Here is a 22,514-nt window from a genome sequence, read left to right as displayed (position 1 = left end):
GTCGGCAGGGCTGCGTTTACTATTGTCATTTCCGGTGTCTGGGTCAATGCCGGGTGGTCTGTCCGGTTTCATTACTTTTTTGTGTTTTCGTAGCGGTTGAATACGACTGAGTGGCTTGCTAGGCCATTTCAGAGGGCATCTTAGAGTCAACCACATTGCTGTGGGTCTGGTGTCACATGTAGGCCAGAGCAGGTAAGGATGGCAGATTTCTTTACCTGAAGGACATTAGTGAACCAGATGGGATTTTATGACAATCGACAATGGTTTCATGGTCATTAGACATTTAATTCCAGATTTTATTGAGTTTAAATTCCATCACCTGCCATGGTGGGATTCAAACCTGGGTCCCAGATCATTATCCTGGGTCTCTAGACTACTAGTTCAGCGACAATAGCACTAGTCCACCGCCTCCTCCTCCTCCTCGCTGCAGTTTTGCTTGACACCAACTTTCAATCAGGACAGATCAATATTACACGCGGGCTCCCCGGTGCCGAAGGTGTACTTGATGCCATCGCCATAGAAAAATGTTTAATAGTCACCAGAAACAGCCTCATGTGGAAAAATGAAACCTGTTGAAAGCACCACAAAATTAGTTTCTCAGGATGAATTAATACTAGTATTTTTGTTTAATCCTTCAGGACTGACTGATCACTGCAGAGAGTGTGGAGACAAGAGCCTGCACTATTTGACTGACCTGAAGGATAAGCAGTCAATTGGCCATGCAGATCCCGAAGCTGTGAGGAGAGCAATGCAGAGGATTCTTGACCTTGGACAGGTACTATCAAACTGGAATGTTCCACTAGGAAGGTGACATCCTCATGGGGCTATGAAAAGCCTGATAACATGGTAACCCAGAACCTCGAACAAATGTGTGACAAAGTTCTATGTGAAAAGCTAATACGATGGAGATTTAGGGTACATTTCGGGGATATCAGATTGGCTGTAAGGTGATGATCCATCTCACTGGGAAGTTGATAATTGTGTTTAGTGTGCTGTCATGTGTCAACAGTTGCTATGGGTTTCCAGGAAGTAAGATCAATCTCCAGGACAATACTGTGCGCAATCCTGCAGAAAAAAGAATGCCGTTTTTTTGGCTGACAGTCAAACACCATCCAAATTAGGTATCGAGTCGTTTTGCTTTCCAATTACCATAGGAAGGCCGTGTGTCACAAGAGTGGATGTGTTGGTTGACTAATGGTTGGTGTGGGAGGGCAAGCCATGTGATGAAATCTCCAGGAATACATTTTATTGCAGTTGGCAACTCCAACAGTCACCATTACTTTATATTTTGTAATATTCCACAATTGAGGTACACAATTGCTCCAATCCCGTACCACAGTGTCTGAACAGGTTGAATATGTTCCCCTAACACTGGGCGTCAGTGCTGTCCACTGCAGAGTGCAGATTGCAGCTGACAATGTTGGACTCTGGCTGCCCTGGAGAGAATGCTGTGAAACAACAATTGGTCCACCATGGAATTAGATCACCTGAACTCTATATGCTCACCTTGGTTCCATAGCTTGCATGTTTCCACGCTGGCACAGAGCTCTATTCCCAGCACTGAAACCCTGCAGGCCAAGAGAGTGATTGTACATGCCTGCTTTCCGAAATAACAGAGTTCATAAAAGATCCAGGGACTGGAACAAATTGCCCATGTACTTTTTTAAAATGGCTTGTCACTGCATTCCATTGCATTTTAGACCATTTCCCCCTCAAATGGGACGAGGCAAGGTTTATCTGACTGGAGTGTCTGAATCAGATTGGATTCTGACTCCGCGTTGCACTTTTCTGAAATGAGACTGGTTTCCCAGCAGTGAGAAAGTGGCAGAATAACTGCACCCTTATAATAATAATCTTAGTGTCACAAGCAGGTTTACATTAACACTGCAATGAGGTTACTGCGAAAATCCCCAAGTCGCCACACTCTGGTGGCTGTTCGGGTACACAGAGGGAGAATTCAGAATGTCCAATTCACCTAACAGCACGTCTTTTGGGACTTGTGGGAGGAAACCTGAGCACCCGGAGGAAACCCACGCAGACACGGGGAGAACATGCAGACTCCACACAGACAGTGATCAAGCCGGGAATCGAAGCTGAGACCCTGGCGCTGTGAAGCATAAGTCCTAACTACTGTGTTACCGTGCCGTCCAAAAAGGGGGTACGATATTTGATGACATCTTATGACATCTTAACAAATTGAATTCCATCTTTTTATTGTGAGTCTATTTATATTCCAACAAATATCTTCATTTTAGAGCATCTTTTTCATTCTTGCATTCATTGCCCATCCCTAATTGCCCCTGAGAAGGTCATGGCGAGCTGCCTTCTGAGACCACTGAAGTCCACATGGGTTTGAGACTTTGACGCGGTGACAGTGAAGGGAGTTACTGCAGTGCATCTTGAGGATGGTACATCTGCAAAATTAAAGCACATGGGATTGGGGAAATATATTGAGGTGGATAGAAAACTGGTTGGCAGAGTGGAAACAAAGAGTCGGGATTAATGGGTCCTTTTCAAATTGGCAGGCAGTAACTAGTGGGGTGCCACAGGGATCGATGCTGGGATCCCAGCTATTCACAATATATATTAATGATTTGGATGAGAGAACAAAATGCAACATCTCAAAGTTTTCAGATGATACCAAGTTGGGTGGGAGGGTGAACTGTGACGAGAATGCAGGGATCCTACAGCAAGATCTGGACAGATTGGGCGAGTGGGCAAATCAATGGCAGATGCAGTATAATTTGGATAAGTGTGAGGTTATTCACTTTGGAAGCAAAAACAGGAAGGCAGATTACTACCTGAATGGTTGTAAATTGGGAGAGGGGGTGTGAGCAGCGGGACTTGGGTGTCTTTGTGCACCAGTCACTAAAGGTAAGCATACAGGTGCGGCAGGCGGTAAAGACGGTTAATGGTATGCTGGCCTTCATTGCGAGAGGTTTCGAGTATAGAAGCAGGAATGTATTGCTGCAGTTGTACAGGGCCTTGGTGAGGCCACACCTAGAATATTGTGTGCAGTTTTGGTCTCCTTTTCTGAGGAAGGATGTTCTTGCTCTCGAGGGAGTGCAGCGAAGGTTTACCAGACTGATTCCAGGGATGGCGGGACTGTCATATGAGGAGAGATTGACTAGGTTAGGTTGTTCTTGCTGGAGTTCAGAAGAATGAGGGAGGGGATCTCATAGAGATTTATAAAATTCTAACAGGACTAGACAGGGTAGATGCAGGGAAGATGTTCCCAATGGTGGGTGTGTCCAGTACCAGGGGTCACAGTCTGAGGATTCAGGGTAAACCATTTAGGACAGAGATGAGGAGATATTTCTTCACCCGAAGAGTGGTGAGCTTGTGGAATTTATTACCACAGGACGGAGTTGATGCTAAAACATTAAATATATTCAAGAGGCGGCTGGATATAGCACTTGGGGAGAATGGGATCAAAGGCTATGGGAAGAAAGGAGGATTAGGCTATTGAGTTGGATGATCAGCCATGATCGTGATGAATGGTGGAGCAGGCTCGAAGTGCCAAAGGGCCTCCCCCTGCTCGTATCTTCTTTGTATCCATGTAACCTGAGGAGTCTCTGCAGTGACGTCATGGAACTGAGTGGATTGACCTCCAGCCACCACAACCATGATCCTTTGTGCCAGATGTGACTCAAACCAGTGGAGAGTTTTCCTCCTGATTTCCATTTACTCCAGTTTTGCTCAGGCTCCTCGATGCCATACTCTATCGAATGCTACCTTGATGTCAAGGGCAGTCACTCTCACCCCACCTCCTGAGTTCAGTTCAGGGGCGAGATTCTCCGACCTCCGCCAGGTCGGAGAATCGCCGTGGGCTGGCGTGAATCCCGCCCCCGCCGGTTGCCGAATTCTCCGGCACCGGAGATTCGGCGGGGGCAGGAATCGCGCCACGCCGGTTGGCAGGCCCCCCCCCTGCGATTCTCCGGCCCGGATGGGCCGAAGTCCCGCTGCTAGAATCCCTGTCCCGCCGGCGTAGATTAAACCACCTCTCTTACCGGCGGGACAAGGCGGCGCGGGCGGGCTCCGGGGTCCTGGGGGGGGCACGGGGCGATCTGGCCCCGGGGGGTGCCCCCGGGGGGGTGCCCCCGCGGTGACCTGGCCTGCGATCGGGGCCCAATGATCCGCGGGCGGGCCTGTGCGGTGGGGGCACTCTTTTCCTTCCGCCTTTGCCACGGTCTCCACCATGGCGGAGGCGGAAGAGGCTCCCTCCACAGCGCATGCGCGGGGATGCCATGAGCGGCCGCTAACACTCCCGCGCATGCGCCCCCCGGCAATGTCATTTCCGCACCAGCTGGCGGGGCACTTCTGCCAGCTGGCGGGGCGGAAATCAGTCCGGCGCGGGCCTAGCCCCTCAAGGTTAGGGCTAGGCCCCCCAAGATGCAGAGGATTCCGCACCTTTGGGGTGGCGCGATGCCCGACTGATTTGCGCCGTTTTTTGCGCCAGTCGGCGGACATCGCGCCGATACCGGAGAATTTCGCCCCTTTTGTCCATGTTTGAAACAAGCTGGGAATGAGTTCAGGAGCTGAGTGACATTGCGGAACCCAAACTGAGCGTCAGTGAACAGGTTATTGCTAAACTGATCGTACTGTTGATGACTCCTTCCATCACTTCGCTGATGATTGAGAGTAGACTGATGGGGCGATAATTGACCGGGTTGCATCTGTCCTGCTTTTTGTGTACAATATTTTGCAATGCAAGGTGGATGTCAGTGTTCCAGCTGTATTAGAACAGCACGACTACGGGTGCAGAAAGTTCTGGAGGACAAATTGTCAGAGCCCATTGTCTTTCTGGTATCCAGTGCCTTTAGCCGTTTCTTGATATCACGTGGGGTGAATCAAATTGGTTTAAGACTGATGTCTGTGATGCTGGGGACCTCTAGAGGAAGCTGAGATATCCCAAGATTTGCAGGTTAGCCAACAGGGTTGGCCAATAGGCAGAGTTACGTGGATAGGGTGGGTGAGAGGGCCTAGGTAGAGTGCTCTTTTGGAGGCTTGGTGCAGATTCGATGGGACAAATTGCATCCTTCTGCACTAAAGGGATTTGATGAATTCCATGGATTCTATTGTATGGAGTTGGATCATCCACTCGGCACTTTCGGCTGACAAATGCTTCAACCTTATCTTTTGCACTGATGTGCTGGGCTTCTCCATCATTGAGGATGGGGATATTTGTGGAGCCTCCTCCTCCAGTGAGTTGTTTAATTGTCCACCACCATTCACAACTGTATGTGGCAGGACTTTGGAGCTTAGATTGTGGAATCGCTTAGCTCTGTCTATCACTTGCTGCTTAAATGAGGCTTGGCACGCAAGTAGTCCTGTGTTGTAGCTTCACCAGGTTGACACCTCATTTTTAGGTTTGCTTGGTGTTGCTCCTGGCATATGCTCCTATACTCTTCATTGAACTAGAATTGATCCCCTGGCTTGGTGGTAATGGTAGAATGGGGGATATGCCGGACCAAGAGGTTACAGATTGTGAGTGGGTACAATTCTGCTGCTGCTGATGGCTCACAGTGCCTCATGGATGCCCAGACTTGTGTTGTTCGATCTGTTCAAAATCTATCCCATTTATCACTGTGATAGTGCCACACAACACGATGGAGGGTGTCCTCAATGTGAAGACACAACTTACTCTCCACAATTTGGTCACTCCGACCGATACTGCCATAGATAGCTAGCTGTATCTGTGGCAAGCAAGTTGGCGCTGATAAGGTCAAGTCTGTTTTTCCCTCGGGCAGCACAGTGGCGCAGTGATTAGCACTGCTGCCTATGGCGCTGAGGACCCGGATTTGATCCCGGCCCCGGGTCATATCTGTGTGGAGTTTGCACATTCTCTCTGTGTCTGTGTGGGTTTCACCCCACAACACAAAGATGAGCAAGTTAGGTGGATTGGCTATGCTTAATTGCCCCTTAATTGGAAAGAAATAATTGGGTACTCTAAATTCATTTATTAAAAAGTTTGTTTTTCCATCTTGTTTGTCCCCTCACCATCTGCCGTTGTCCTAGTCTCGCAGCTATGTCCTTTAGAACTTGGCCAGCTCGCTCTGTCATGGTGCTGCCAAGCCACTTTTGCTGATGGACATTTAAATTCCCCACCCAGAGCACGTTCTGTCTCCTTGTCAATGCTTCCAGCATGGAAGGATACTGATTCATCAATGTTGTGGGGGTACATGGTAATCAGCAGGAGGTTCCCTTGCCCATGAGACTTCATGGGGTCCAGAGTCAGCTTCCAGCATGGAAGGATACTGATTCATCAATGTTGTGGGGGTACATGGTAATCAGCAGGAAGTTCCCTTGCCCATGAGACTTCATGGGGTCCAGAGTCAATGTTGAGGACTCCCAGAGCAACTCCCTATCCACTATACACCACCGTGCCAACACGCCTGCTGGATCTGTCTGCCAATGAGTATGACTATGTCAAGCAAGACTAATCTGTGAGGCAGCTCTTCCTTGGCATAGTGAGGAGGACTTTACCAGGTCAACAGGGCTGTGTTTGCTGTTATCGATGATGGGTGGTCCGTCCAGTTACCTTCCTTTTCGGCTTTTTCGCGGTTTGATGCAATTGAATGGCTTGCTGGGCAATTTCAGAGAGCATTAAGAGTCAACCATATTTCTGTGGATCTGGAGTCACATTAACACTACACCTCGGTACACATGACAATAAACAAATCCAATCCAATCCAGCAGAGACCAGATCAGGTAAGGATGGCAGGATTTCCTTCCTTAAAGGACACTAGTGAATCAGATGGGTTTTTACGACAATTGACAATAGTTTTATGGTAATTTTATGGTCATCTTTAGACTTTCATTCTAGATTTTTATTGAATTCAAATTTCACCATCTGCCTTGGGAGGGGCGGGGGTGGGGGTGGGGGTGGGGGGGGGGGGGGGGTGGGGGGGGGGGCGGTGGTCGAACCTGGGTCCACAGAACATTATCCTGGGTCTCCAGTCCAGTGACAATGTCACTACTCCTCCACCCCCAGATAAGGAATCTTCGAATATAAAACTTGAAATAAAATGCTAAATTTTTTAAGATGTCGGGTTTTAGTTCTGAATAATCAATGTTCCCTTGTATAGAACCTTAGTTAGGCCACACTTGGAGTATAGTGTTCAATTCTGGTCGCCACACTACCAGAAGGATGTGGAGGCTTTAGAGAGGGTGCAGAAGAGATTTACCAGAATGTTGCTTGGTATGGAGGGCATTAGCTATGAGGAGCGGTTGAATAAACTCGGTTTGTTCTCACTGGAACGAAGGAGGTTGAGGGGAGACCTGATAGAGGTCTACAAAATTATGAGGGGCATAGACAGAGTGGATAGTCAGAGGCTTTTCCCCAGGGTAGAGGGGTCAATTACTAGGGGGCATAGGTTTAAGGTGAGAGGGGCAAGGTTTAGAGTAGATGTACGAGGCAAGTTTTTACGCAGAGGGTAGTGGGTGCCTGGAACTCGCTACCGGAGGAGGTGGTGGAAGCAGGGACGATAGTGACATTTAAGGGGCATCTTGACAAATACATGAATAGGATGGGAATAGAGGGATACAGACCCAGGAAGTGTAGAAGATTGTAGTTTAGTCGGGCAGCATGGTCGGCACGGGCTTGGAGGGCCGAAGGGCCTGTTCCTGTGCTGTACATTTCTTTGTTCTTTGTTCTAATCATCAGTAGATATTTTTGTATTGAGAATTGATTATATTTCAGAAGAACTTGATAATGAGAGTTGTTTGTTTCAATCTTTCACTCAGGAATTGAGACCTAAGAGCATCGATATCAGACAGGATGAACTTGGGGATATGGTGGATAAAGAGATGGCGCAAACATCTGCAGCTATTGAAAATGCGGTGAAGAGAATTGAGGTAGGTTGGGATCAGCCTTGAATGAAACCAGAGTCCTCTCTTAATGAAATGAAAAATTGAAAATGCTGGCGGGTAGACAGTATCTATGGGGAGACAAACAGCGTTTTCAGGTCAATAACCTTTGATCGGAGTTATCCTTTTTAATGGTTTTGAATAATTTCCCTAATTTCTTGTAGTGCCCAATAATTAGCTTTTCGCTCAGTTCATGTCTTTAGATGTGTTTCTGGTCAACGTCCTGTAGATTGTTGCTTTTAGCTCACTGTGGTATGATCTCAGGCAGTGATCCCCCTGAATACTAGAAAACAATCATCATAATGTTATTATTGACAATATATTCTTTGGGCAAACCTGATAAACCTATTATACTCATCAAATGCCATTGGCTGAATTTGACTTTTTGTACTTAAATAGCTTTAATTGACATGTTTTAGAAATTTATTGTAATGAATAGATTGTCTGTTGTGTTGATCATGGTGGCTTGGACGGTAGTTTGAGAGACTGTGATATGTGATGAGAGGTATTGTAACGGACTGTAATGTCTATATTTTTGACTGGCTACAGTTTCTGAGGAATCAGATAGAACTGGGCAACAATTTATTTATCCTATAGACATTTACAATGGTGCTAGTTTTATTTCCAAGAGTTTTAACACACAATTCACATTCTAATCACAGTGTTTTCTGTGATTATTTCTGGTGTATTTCTGTGGCGGATTTTCCCCAATCCCTTGGTGTATTAATGCATCATATCCTGAAGCACCAGTTGGCAGGAGGTGTGTATCATGGCATGAATTCTCACATGGTGAAATTCCTCAACTGTGTTGTTATGGAGAGGGCTCAGGGAAAATAAATTGTAAATGGTTGTGTCAGATATTGCTCTTGTGAACTACCCTCTGGGTTGTTTGTGAACAGCAGAGGGCAATAATGCATGGCTCGTGAGAGCTGAATACTTTGCATTGTGAACAAGCATTCACAAAGATGTACTTTACAACAATGAATCACTGGATGGTGGTCAATAATGGTAACCTCTTTCTCTGTAACCCCTTCCCACCTCTCCGTTCACTGGCCTGAGAGTGTTTCTACTCTGTTTGTATCTTTGACCACACTCAGAATTGAGAGCAATTATAAATATTTGAGGTTTTCCACCTAATTTCTATCTTTACCTTGAAGATATTCTTAACAATCTATTTAGCTTTTCTAAAGCTATATTAGAAATATTCCATCATCCTGCCCTTTAATTTTGCAATAGGAGTTAATCTGCTCGTTTGGTGAGCAGGTGCAGACATGATGGGCCGAATGGCCTAAATTCGGTGATTGTGTCAGTCATGAGAAATCATTAACAGGCATCCTTCTTTTTAAAAAAGATATTTTATTCCAAACATACACAATATCAACAAATACAGTCCAACAAAACATAGTAGTTAACAGATTGTACAGTCTTTCCACTTTTAATCACTCCACTCCAATGCCCCCCCCCCCCCCCCCCCCCCAAGGTGACGAAAAGGCCCCCTCAGAGCGAACCTGTTCTTCTCCAGCCGGAGAAAGTCATACCAATCCCCCAACCAGGCCTGCACCCCTGGCAGCGTATCCAACCTCCAATTCAGCAGGATCCTTCACCAGGCAATCAGAGCGGCGAAGGCCACGACATTGGCACCCTTCCCCTCCAGCAGCCTGGCATCTCCGAAACCCCAAAGATCGCCACCATAGGGTCTGGACTGGCCTCGACCTACACTATCCTAGATAATATCCCGAACGCTGCCTCCCAAAAACTCTCCAGCTTCTTGCAGCCCCAAAACATGTCAGCATGATTCACCTGCCCCCGCCCACACTTCTCACACCCATCAGTTACCCCCTGGAAGAACTCACTCATCCTTGCCCGAGTCATGTGTACCCTGTGCACCACCTTGAACTAACTCAAGCTCATCTTCACGCAGGAGGAGGTTGAGTTCACCCACTGCATTGCTTCACACCAGAGTCCCCAACCTATTTCCCTCCCCAACTCCTCCCACTTACGCTATTAACTGACATCCTTAATGATTTAAAACGTGCAGAGAATGGTCCTAACACACCTAGCATTAGCAAATTTTGCAGTTCAAATTGTTCACTGGACAGAAGAGCTGCCCAATATATTCTGAAACTGGCTGAAGGCCTTTTCAGTTCTTACTTTGTCATTTAATCTACAGGAAATGATGAAACAGGCCAGACAAGGAAGCTCTGGGATTAAACTCGAAGTCAATGAAAGGTTAGTTAGAAATTCACCACTCAATTAAAACAAATGTAATCTGATTTTAAAGTTTTGCTAATGTGCGTTGAAGCTATTTAATCCTCCTTTCTCTCTTTCCCTTGCAGAATCTTAAACTCTTGCACGGATCTGATGAAGGTAAGACATAGTGGCTATGAAATGAGGAATGGAGCCAATCTCCGTTACCAGACAATGGAAATGTTGGAACTCATAATCAATGTTTTTTGCTTTTATTTTTTTAAATATAATGTTTACTTCATGTAAAAGGGAGTTCAGTGCATTTCATTGTTGAGCAATGTTGAAATAACACGATGGTCTGAAGATGAGTAGTTTTGCATTAACGTTGGTTGTCTTGAACAAACGTTCTGATGAAGAAGAGACAAAGAAGTTTTGACAAGATTAGTGCCTCCTGAGGATGTGCTTCCAGAATTCTAGCTTGGCTCAGTCACAGAAGTCTAATACCACATCCCTAACTTAATATTGCATTCTCTCGCACTTCAGGCAATAAGACAACTGGTGGTGGCGTCAACAAGTTTGCAGAAGGAGATTGTGGAAAGTGGACGGGTAAGGATAGCTCTGTGTCCATATTAGACTTCTGGCTCATGGTCTCCCTAATGATCTCCCTAACAACAAACTCCAGCACCCACCCTAATGCTCAAATGGACACGACTCATTAGAGGTGTTGATCCATTAGGTTGAAGATCGCTCAGAATGAGGAGAAAGGGAAATGTAATGACATTCATTGTGGTAAATTAATACCAACCCCATGCAGATTATATTTATCATAGAATCATAGAATTTACAGTGCAGAAGGAGGCCTTTCGGCCCATCGAGTCTGCCCCAGCCCTTAGAAAGAGCACCCTAAGCCCACACCTCCAGCCTATCCTCATAATCCCATTTAACCTTTTTGGACACTAAGGGCAATTTAGCATGGCCAGTCCCCCTACCCTGCACATCTTTGAACTGTGGGAGGAAACCGGAGCACCCGGAGGAAACCCACGCAGACACGGGGAGAAAGTGCAAACTCCGCACAGACAGTGACCCAAGCCGGGAGTCGAACCTGGGACCCTGGAGCTGTGAAACAACTGTGCTACCGTGCCCCCCCTTATTGCATGTGCTTTCATAGAATCCCTACAGTGCTGGAGGCCATTTGGCCCACGAGTCTGCACCAACTCTCCGAAAGAGCACCCAAACTAGGTCCACTCCCCTGTCCACCCCACCCTATCCCCATAACCCCGTCTTTTTTTAAGCATCATCTTTTGTACCCTGCCCATAAATAGGTGCACCAAAGTGGAACTTTTTTTGAGGCATGCAGAAAGTTCTTTCAGCCCACCTTGAAGAGGGCCACTTCCCTGTCACATGCTCAGATTAAATCTCTGGAGTTTAGCAGTTTGACAGGGTATATGAGAAAGGACAGGAATTAGACCAAGCATTTGAACAAACTGGCCCCACCCAACTTGCACCAACCACCCATCCTGGACTCAGTCACTCAATCTCCAGATAGGGATTGTTAAAAATTGCAACAAAAAAAAAAAGAGGACAAATAAGAAAAAGTTCTGTGAACTTCCTCTCTCACCCTGGCCATTTCAAATAATCCTATAAAGCAGAGCATCCTTTTGACACACATGAAAAATATTGAATTCAGTTAGTGAAGTAATATTTGCATTTACAGGGGGCAGCAACACCGAAGGAATTCTATGCAAAGAATTCTCGTTGGACGGAAGGACTGATCTCAGCCTCCAAAGCTGTGGGATGGGGTGCAACCCAGCTGGTGTAAGTACCTATTCCATTACTCACTGGGGAAATCACTCTCACGCTGTGGTGAATGTATTCACCATAATGCATGCATAATACCATAACCTGTGACCTATGACCTGGAAGGGGTGATATGAACTGCTTCCAGATACTGTACTGTAACCCCGGTATGGCTCCGCCTCTGGCTCCGCCCACACCGGGGCATATATAGGCTGGCCTCTTGTGGGCGGCATTCATCTGTACTAGTGACTCTGGCTAGGCAAGTTCATGACTAATAAAGCCGCATGTTCACTCGCTCTCGCTGCCTCTCTGTGGATTGAAGGTACATCACACGCTTTCTCCTTTGATCCTGATGAGAGGTTTATCACTGTGGCATTACTATAATGGGCAGGGCACTTTGCACCTGCATGGAGAAGATATCCGTATCCAACAATCGTGCAACGAGTGCGTGTCCTCAAATCAGTCAGTCAAATCTGCCCGGTATGGCAGAGCAGCATATGAGTGCCAGCACAGCGGAGTGAGAGGAAGATGAGCCAAGCTTTTTATGTTTCAGACAAGCGTGGGAGGAATGGAAACTTTCTCCAATTCACCAACTCGGGCAGGTTCCTTCTCAGAAGTCATTTTTCTATTGTTAGGATTCAGTTTGGACATTCTGTACACTTCTGAGCTTGTATCCTCGTGCCCAGCGTGCCCCTGGTTACATTACACAAGAATGACAACACAAAGAGGCTGTAATTAGTCCATGCTGGTGTTTATCCTGCATGTAAACTATAATCCTAATCCTATTTACTTGGCTTGTTCCCACATCCTATTGTTCCTTTTTCCTACAAACCAGCTGTCTCTCACCTATGTTGACCTGGTTTCTGCTTCAATTATCAACTCTGGAATTGTTTCCCAAACCTTCAAACCTTTTTCTGAAAACAAGCTGAGTATGGGCTGGGCTGGTCAAATTTGGTCTCTGTTAATATTGATTCCATCACTTTGAAACATGGTGTGGCACAAGGACAGTATTTATTTGAGGCGGCGCGGTGACGCAGTGGTTAGCACTGCTACCTCACAGTTCCAGGGACCTGGGTTCAATTCCGGCTTGGGTCACTGTCTGTGCGGAGTCTGCACATTCTCCCCATGTCTGTGTGGGTTTCCTCCGGGTGCTCCAGTTTCCTGCCACAGTCCAAAGATGTGCAGGTTAGGTAGATTGTCCAAATGCTAGGTGCGGTTATGGGGAAAGGGTGGCGGAGTTGGCCTAGGTAGGGGTCTCTTTCGGAGGGTCAGCGCAGATTCGAAGGGATGAAGCCTCCTTCTGCACTGTAGTGATTCTATGATTCTTCTGATATGCTGTGAATTTCCTTAATTGGCTTTACTGTGAACTAACAACATGGATGCTTCAATGATTTGATCGTCAGTCCTTTTACTCTTGTTACAAAGAAGTTTAAAGATCATTTTTATGGGTTGTCTGGATTTTACCAATTAATGTAGACATAATTAAAGGCTTAATTATTCCTAGTTTGTTATCAGCATTGGTCAGAGTGAATAAGGATTCCTGTTCACAGTCCTGATATGCAAGAAGTTTGCAACATATTTAAATCTGAGTAACATCCACAATATCATACAGATGCTAAGAATGGCTGTGTCTACACAGATTTTATATTGCTAATGTTCATGAACACTTTCTGCATTAAAATAATGAACTGCTGGATCTTGACTCACGGATTATCTTTAGCAGCACAAAATGGAAGTAATTGCACCTTTCCACTCTTGCACCCGCCTTACTCTGCGCTTTTCTTATCCAAGTGACAGCTAATGCTGTTCAGTAAGTGTCCACTGGGTGCCAGGTGAGAGCAAATTCTGTTTAATTTCCCCTTCCTTTCAGATTATTTTCATTGACACTAACTCACTGAACTCCCCTGCCCCAGGCTCCAGACCTGCGGAAACACAGGTGTCCGTCAACATTCTCTTGCAAAGGAGCTTGGAGCTCTAGCATGAAGAGATCATGTTCATTCTGCTTCAGGTGACTCTTCACAACCTCTCTTCCCCCAAGAACCATGAAAGGTTTCTGATAATTATGAACTGGAACATTGCCAGAATCCCGAGCACTGAACTTAAACGCACACTCAGTGTTTCACTAGGTGGTCTTGTTTTTGAGTGAACTGACCAGAAATGCTTAAAATCTAAACCAGACACTTGAGTTCATTCAACAAAAAAATAACTAAAAGGCCTGCTGCGCCATTCAGCGTATCCCACAGTCACGATGCTTTATCTGTCACAGTACAAACAGGCCACCACCTGGGGTAATAACTAGAGTGTAAAGAAAGTCAAAGCCCAGGCCGTTTAGGAAGGGGGGGGGGAGCACTGGGAAATTTCACTTTGATTCTCATATATATGATCAGATAACCACCACCGCTTGCATGAGATGAGATTTCTGTGAATGAATATTCACTGCGTAGTCAGGAGACCTGGACCACCAGCTGACTGCTGTGCAGGAAGAGAACCACCATGTAAATTCAGAGCTAGTTCTTCCTGGTTCTCTCTAACCTGCCCCATTGCAATATTTGGTCAACATATACACCCAACCTAGGGCCTTCAATTGCAAAAGCTTGCCCCCAAGTCCACACTTCTAAATTGTGTACAGACTCAGCCAGTCGAGCCTACCTGGGTAACAATGGTGTGTTAATCTGGAAATCAATCAAGTAGCCCTCCTCTGGACTTCAGTTCCCCCCCCCCCCACTGTGAGTGGGCACAGTATTCTGACTCGTGGTCCTGTACAAGGACAGAATGATGCATTCCATTTCATATAGAACCCGAGTACGCTACATTTTAGCTATAGCCCGAAAGCATCGGTTCAGGACCTTTAGAGAATGATGCAGCGAAAACTCTTTCTTTCACCACTGGTATTACTACTTTTGAATGTAAGCCTATGTTACGTTTAGCCTGGTTTGTTGCTGTGCTTTAAAATGGCAAAACATTTCTGACAAAAGTTACTAAAGTTTTCATTGAATTTGCAGCGCAGTGAACCAATGACTAAGTGTAAATGTCCCTATTACTGGCACTATTAGACATCGGCAAGCATCAGTGGGTGTGGAGGACACACCCAGAAGGGAGCAGGCCTGATTTCACTTCTCTTACATGAATTGGCTGAAGGATTCATTTTGCACCCCTCCCTTTTCACCAAGCCTGTGCCAGGCTCTCATTTCTTCCGATCCCCATCCAATTTTGGGTTGATAATGGTGGTGGCTCCCCGCACTTGGAGCTGGTGGTACCCAGGAGGATGAAGTGTCAAGTCACATTTGTTTTTCTTTCTGGATTCAGAGATTCGGCCGATAAAGTTGTCCTGAAGACTGGGAAATACGAAGAATTGATTGTCTGTTCGCGTGAGGTCGCAGCCAGCACAGCGCAGCTTGTCGCTGCATCAAAGGTGAGAGGATTAGGAAAATCAGGTCTTAAACATACAGGGAAAAGGAGGGGGAGGGGTGGGGGGAGAGAGGAGGGGGAGGGAATAGGTGAGGAGAAATCATTAAGTTGAAATAAGGAAAGGTGTGCCACATTAACAAGCTGCGAGGGTTTACTTTCCATCTTTCCTCACCGCGACTCACTTGCTTGTCAGGATTGAGAGGGCCTGGTGGGAGAGGTTTAGAAACAGACTTCATATTGGCTAAAGTAAAGGCCACCAATGAGGGATGGAGCAGGAGATAGGAGTGACCCAGTGTGTCCCATAAATTGATTGCAAATTATTTCAAATCCTTTCCACTCCTGGCGCATTCTTACTCCTGGTTTCCCTCTGCTCCATCATTGATGCATTTGGTCTTTCATCCCTTTTTCTCAATCCCTGTGCCTCAGTGGGCTAGACAGCTGGTTTGTGATGCAGAACAAGGCCAGCAGCGCGTGTTCAATTCCGGTACCAGCCTCCTCGAACAGGTGCCGGAGTGTGGCGACTACAGGCTTTTCACAGTAACTTCATACTTGAGACAATAAACGGTTATTATTATTACTACTTCGCTTTACTTATCCAGAATCCTGAAAAGCTTTTCTTTTGCTGTTGACAATCTCCACGCTTTACTTTTTGCTGTCTTTACCCAGTTTGCTGTCCGTCCTCTTTATGGTCCAGTGAAGGCGACTGGCGCATCTAACTTTATACGAGGCACTCGATGGACATGCAAGTTACCTACTCTCGAATAATGAGCATGTTGCCTTGATTTTAGGTGAAAGCAGCCAGGAGCAGCAGAAACCTGTCCAGATTGCAGCAGGCCTCCAGGCATGTAAATGAAATGACGGCTAACGTAGTGGCTTCAACACAATCGGGACAGGAACAAATTGAAGATAAAGGTATAGAGATCACATTAGACTTGCTGCTTCACAAGGTTTCGGTGAATTTGACACTTCTGTACATCTGGGTTCAGGTACTGATGTCCCTCTCTTTCTACCTTCTTTAGATACAATGGATTTTTCGGGCATGTCAAGGATTAAACTTAAAAAAGAGGAGATCGAAACGCAGGTAATTTTTTATTGGTTTTGGCGTTGCGCTAGCTGTGGAATATCAGAATCATTGAATTGCTGCAGTCCAGAAGGAGGCTATTCGGCCCGTCGAGTCCGCACTGACCCTCTGAACGAGCACCCTACACAGGCAGTCCCCCGCCCTATCCCCGTAACTCCACCTAGCCTTTTGTAAGGCTGTGTGCTGTGCTGCATCAGGGACGACAACGCACAAATGCAAGTTGAAATGCTTCACTCCTGAAAAGACTATTTTTTTAAACTAGCTTCTGTCATTTAGAATTTGCATTCTTTTCCTCCATTGAGCAAACTCTCTGGGCAGGATATTAACTCCGAAGCAGGGAGAGTGGGGAAGCTGCTGTGCGTTGGGGAAGTTGGAAGAATGGGTTTACTGCAGGTCTTGCCAAATTTATTGGGAGGACTGGATTCGGATTTTTCTTTGTCGTAGCCCATTTTTCATTTGCAGCCAGGCAGATTGATGGATCGACAGGTTGTTGGATGGGTGGCCCTTCTGCAGCAGGCTTAAGACGGAACACAAAGAAGAGGGAGAGAGGAAAGGGATATGCTGAAGGGGTGGGGATGGTGTTCAAGGTGATTGGTGACGAGAGGGAAGATTGTGGTGCAGGACAATGAGGGAGGTTCGAGGCCAGAAGGCAAATCGGAAGCCAAGGGTTGGAGAGATCAGAGACCCCAGGAAGGAGATTGGAAAGTTCGAGGGGGGCGCGCTCAGAAGCGATGGGGTGGCGATTGAAAGGGTCGGGCGGTGCCCGGCTAGTGAGGGATTGGTGAAGCAGGTAAACTGGATCCAACAGGATAGGTGGAAGGGCATTAACCCCCTGAATTCAATAGTCCTCACTTCCCTTTAGTTGCTGGATTTGCTGAGGCTCGGGCGAATTGGCACACCTAGATTAAATGTAAAATGGTGGCTGAATATGAGGCAGGCATCCTCATTCTAATGAAACGGTCTGCCTGCCACCTGGGAGTGGGGTGGTTGCCCAACTCCCTGTACCCCCTTCCTTAAAACTAGAAGTGAGCTGGAGTAAGGATTGGGGTAGCCACAAGTAGAGGCCAGAAATACTGGACACAATCACCAACCCCCAGCCTGTCCACTCCTGCAAATGTGTATTAGTAAAAGTGACCTCAAAGTAAGTTAAGGCCTGGCTGACCTGCCAATTTATAATGAATAAAATTCACTAAACATGTTGTCCAGTGATACCCATATCCACGGAATGTTGGATATGCTTTCCTCAAGAAATGTTTACAAAATCTGCACAGGTAGTTCGCCTCTGGTACATTATCACAAATACTTGGTGGAAAGCCAGCAGCTGGTTCATTGTCATTGCGTAATGAAGACGGATGCTGCCTACAAATCCATTGGGCTCTTGGTGTCATTTGTGCGTAAATCTGAGCGGCACGGTGGTACAGCCGAGGACCCGGGTTCGATTCTGGCCCCGGGTCACTGTCCGCGTGGGGTTTGCACATTCTCCCCTTGTCAGCGTGGGTCTCACCCCCACAACCCAAAAGATGTACAGGGTAGTTGGATTGGCCACGCTAAATTGCCCCTTGATTGGAAAGAAATTGGGCACTTTAAATTTATATAAAAGTAAAGTGTGTAAATCCAGGCTTCCGATGAAAAACGTACCAAGTTTTCTTTTACTGTGGACATCCAACGCAAAGAGTCACAGAATCATAGAACTTACAGTGCAGAAGGAGGCCATTTGGCCCATTGAGTATGCACCAGCCCTTACAAAGAGCACCCCACTCAAGCCCACGTATCTACCCTATCCCCGTAACCCAGTAACCCCCACTAACCGTTTTTGGACACAAAGGGCAATTTAGCATGACCAATCCACCTAACCCGCACATCTTTGGACTCACAGAGCAGAATAACAGTCAAGTCTTTATGTTCTTCGAAGGATGAAATACAGGTTTACACCCAGCAGCAAACATACATTCCGCTCTGGATTTAAAACAAATATGTTCAAGGTGAAAATTTGGAAATTCTTAACAATCTGCAGTATGCTCACACCTCTGGTAACCAGGGACAGAGTTACTGTAAATGTTTGATTCTGATTCTGTCACAAAGTAGACTCATTTCTATTTCAATTTAATCAGGATGAATAAGAAAATGAATGTACATTGAACCCTTCCATCAACACTGTGGTCAGTGGAATAACTAAGAGCACATTTGCATCCTAGATCTTATCATGACACTGCTGGAGTTAGTTTTTTTGTTTCATGGAATAATCTTCCAGTCTCCAGATCATTGGAGACCGGCCGCATGACTGAGATAGATGTCAGGACCCTGTGGGAGTCATCTGACCTGCGGGGAAATTTCCCAGGACGTTCCAATAGGCAATACCCCTACTTCCAGGACCCTATGAGTCTGTCTCTGATTTGGAGTTAGAACTGGAGACATGCGAGAGATCCACAACATTTGCCTCTGTAGTTACTAAGGAAATGTTAGACGTCTGACTACCCATTTACCCACCTCACCCACTTATTCCCCCCTCCCTACCCTCACCTACTTCCCTCCCCATCAATCTTCCTCCTACCCACCTCCCTCCCTACCCACTTACGAACCTCATCCATTTATCCATGTCCCCTCCTTACACACCTAGCCATCTCACCCACAACCCTACTTCACTCGCTCATTCATCCACTCGCACTAACATTCAAACTGGGCCTTTCCTCTTACTGTAAAGCAGTTAGTGCCATAAGCAAGGGATGTGTCTCCTGCGCTCATCGTCTTCACAGGTCACTATAACCAGGTAAAAGAGTCGTTTGCTGACTGACCCATATTCAGACACAACGGTTCTGACTAGAGACCATTTCTAGCACCCTTGCATATCAAGAGGTAAACCGGAAAAGGTTTTACACGTAGGTGTTGGTATTCTCAGTGTCATGTGGCAGTGAGCTGTGGTAATAGTAATGTTATCATCTCCACTTCTGAAATTCCAGATGGAAGGCTGTCCAACACCAGCACGGACTCCAATGCAGTAAAATCCAGACTGTCGGCTACAAAACCTATGGTTACTTTAGTTCGACTTCATTTGACATTTTAACATTCTACCTGACCCAAACCCATCCTTTGTTGAGGGGTTCTAGTTCTGTATAATTGACTCCAACAGCACCAGGGAGATGCAGTTTGCAATTATGGAAAGCAAGACTTTTACTTTATTAGTAATAGGTAAAGCTTAAATGGTACCTGGTTTGTTTGTGTGTGGGTGGGGGTGGGGGGTCGGTGTGGACCGTCTCCATATTAGACAGTAATGGTTTTTGCAAAACATTTGGGTTGGAGCTTTGCAAAGGCGATGGATGAACCCAGTTTTCAACAGGTGCTTTTTAGTTCTGTTGCATTTAAATTTGGAAATTATTGAAAATTATATAATAATCTTTATTAGTGTCACAAGTAGGCTTACATTAACACTCCAAATGAAGTGACTGTGAAAATCCCCTAGTCGCCACACTCCATCCAGCACCTGTGCGGGTACACAGAGGGAGAATTCAGACTGTCCAATTCACCTGACATGTGCGTCTTTCAGGGCTGATGGGAGGAAACCGGAGCACCCGGAGGAAACCCACATAGACACGGGGAGAACATGCATACTCCACACAGACAGTGACCCAAGCAGGAAGTGAATCGGGGCCCTGGCGCTGTGAAGCAACAGTGCTAACCACTGTGCTACCGTGCCGCTCATATAGTGAATGCAAACATTGGACTGAGATTGAATCTGAAACTCCAAGGCCTCCCTTCCCCAGACTAACAGACCTCAATAGTATTTGATGCATGCCAAGCATTTTGAGTAATATTAGATTTTGTGTTAGCGAGGTAAAGGACTTTACGTTACACAGCCTTCAATAACAGGAAAAATCAATGACTATTCCTAAAAAATAGACTTCCATTGTGTTCTGTCGGAGGAACGGTGAGTCGATTCTGCTGCGATATTAGCAGAGAGGATGATTGAGGATTCACGCTTACTCTTAGGGCGGCACAGTGGTTAGCACTGCTGCCTCACAACGCTAGGGTCTTGGATTCAATTCTGGCCTTGGGTGACTTTGTGGAGTTTGCACATTCTCCCCGTGTGGGTTTCCTCCCACAGTCCAAAGATGTGCAGGTTAGGTGGACTGGCCAGGCTAAATTGCCCCTTAGTGTCCAGGGATATGTAGATTAGACAATGGGTTACAGGGATAGGGTGAGTGGGCATGGCCAGAGTACCCTTGAAGGGCTGGTGCAGACTCAGTGGGCCAAATGGCCTCCCTCTGAACTGTAGGGATTCTATGATTAACCTGGTGGACATCGCGCAAAGACAGCTACACCCCTGGCACTATATATAGTGTAAGTGCCTGCTCATCAATTTAGAGGTCATCAACATCAGAAAGAAGAGAGTTGTGAATATTTAAGAGACGTTGTCATTCAGAACATCCACAGGTGGCAGAGTTCACTCGCAGAAAATCATTTTCTGGCCTGTCATGTACATTATTATTAGCAAGCCGGCAGCAAAGCCTCATTAATTACATGGTTTTAATTTCACTTCCCCCACCCATCGTGTTTGCATTATCAAAATGGTCACCTTGATCTTACTCTGCCCTTGTGCAACTTGTCTATTGCTTCATTAAAGAAACCGGATTGGTTTGAAAATATGTTGAACTACCCGATTCACATCACTTGCCTGTGATATCATCGTGAGGCATCAGTAATCCTCTTCCACAAACAAATTCTACTTTGCCAACCCTTTTTCTAATTGAGCTTTTGGGCCAGTTTGAAATGGTTTCCAAACAGCCAGGGAAAATGAAGTCATGGTACATGAAGGACCAAGATCTAACTGCTTTCCTTATCCTTCATCCAGGTGAAAGTGTTGGAGCTAGAAAATAAACTGCAGCAGGAAAGAATGAAACTGGGAGATATAAGGAAGAAACACTATGACCTGGGTGGAATATGTGATGATATGTTGGAGGATGTGAAGCCACCATCCAAACCAGAGATTTCAAAGAAGCCACCCCTTTCCCAAAAACCAAACATCCCACCAAAAAAAGATGGTCAGGTAAGTTTGACCTCTCACATTTAATGATAATGTATTTTTCTCTGCAAGCAATTCCAGAGAATTAGTGAATGTTTGTATCCAAGGTTCTCATTCTGAGGATTCTTAAGCTGTTAAGCCTGGAGTTGCTTCAGGATGTTGCGGGGGGCGGTGACATTGGCAGGATAGATTTGTATTTGTCCAGCACTTTTCATGACCTTTGGACATCCCAAAGTGCTTTACAGCTAATTAAATATTTCTTTTGAATGTCGTCACTGTTGTAAAGTAGGAAATACTGCAGCCAATGTGCTCAAAGCAAGCATTTGTTGCCCGTGAAGGTGAAATATGTTGATTGTTCCATGTTATTTTGCAGCTAAACGCACCTAATCCGGCTTACGTTTCTCACTTACGGAGTTCTCAATAAAGAAATTTGCAGAGATGACTGTGGCGGTGGTGTTTTTGGAACAGGGAAGAAGAATCTCCTCTATGCTGCTCACACACATCAAGCTCATCAGATGGCAGTGTGACATTCCACAGCATTAACTTGCTCATTTGATCAAATTACTTGTTTTTAGCTAATCGCTCAATCAGATTAAAATTATTTATTTGGAAAGTAAAGGATAGATGTTAACATCACAGAATAATCACATTGTTATCAACACCTATATTAATTTTCAAATTGGTCGTGTGGAATAGAATCGGAAGAGATACAGTAAGCCGACTCTTCTCCAACATTCTCCTGCATTGCAATCTCTGTAAATCGAAATCCGGCATGTCGGACTGTTATTGATCACACTGAAATGTCTTTTTTCTATAAAAGGTTATTAAAGTGTTCTGTACACTTTTGCATTTGCTGCTGGGTCAGGATGTTTGAAGATTTGCTGGAAAGTACCAGTAATACTATCTATGAAATAGGAGTTAAATAGTTTGTACATACATTACATACAGAACATACAGAAATTATACATTTTTAGATTAAATCCATAGAGCAAAAAGTCTTTTTTTGTATGTATGTGGACATTTTAATGGATGTGGCATATTTATTTGCAATAGTAAAGACAAAGAATTTGCCATATGTCTGCTGCTGTGTCGCTGAATTTTATGTGAAAATATGAATTTTAAATGTGATATTTGAAATAAATAGTTATTAACATT

General features: G+C 45.6%; 1 protein-coding gene across 1 annotated transcript in view; it reads left to right on the top strand.

Annotated features, from left to right (window-relative positions):
- The window catches only part of LOC140406136 (huntingtin-interacting protein 1-related protein-like), a gene marked incomplete at its 5' end in the record, with an annotated part of 74,321 nt that extends 51,807 nt beyond the window's left edge, over positions 1 to 22,514 (top strand). Inside the window, 11 exons of the mRNA XM_072494279.1 lie at positions 639 to 775; positions 7,747 to 7,857; positions 10,040 to 10,098; positions 10,206 to 10,236; positions 10,600 to 10,662; positions 11,771 to 11,871; positions 15,160 to 15,265; positions 16,050 to 16,173; positions 16,281 to 16,342; positions 21,189 to 21,383; positions 21,733 to 22,514. Coding sequence (XP_072350380.1) covers positions 639 to 775; positions 7,747 to 7,857; positions 10,040 to 10,098; positions 10,206 to 10,236; positions 10,600 to 10,662; positions 11,771 to 11,871; positions 15,160 to 15,265; positions 16,050 to 16,173; positions 16,281 to 16,342; positions 21,189 to 21,383; positions 21,733 to 21,783 — 1,040 coding nt within the window. The remainder of the gene's footprint in view (positions 1 to 638; positions 776 to 7,746; positions 7,858 to 10,039; positions 10,099 to 10,205; positions 10,237 to 10,599; positions 10,663 to 11,770; positions 11,872 to 15,159; positions 15,266 to 16,049; positions 16,174 to 16,280; positions 16,343 to 21,188; positions 21,384 to 21,732) is intronic.

This window comes from Scyliorhinus torazame, unplaced genomic scaffold (genome assembly GCF_047496885.1).
Source record: "Scyliorhinus torazame isolate Kashiwa2021f unplaced genomic scaffold, sScyTor2.1 scaffold_302, whole genome shotgun sequence".
In the NCBI taxonomy this organism is placed as follows: domain Eukaryota; kingdom Metazoa; phylum Chordata; class Chondrichthyes; order Carcharhiniformes; family Scyliorhinidae; genus Scyliorhinus; species Scyliorhinus torazame.
Note: the sequence above shows the minus strand (reverse complement) of the source record. Positions and strands in the feature narration are given on the sequence as shown.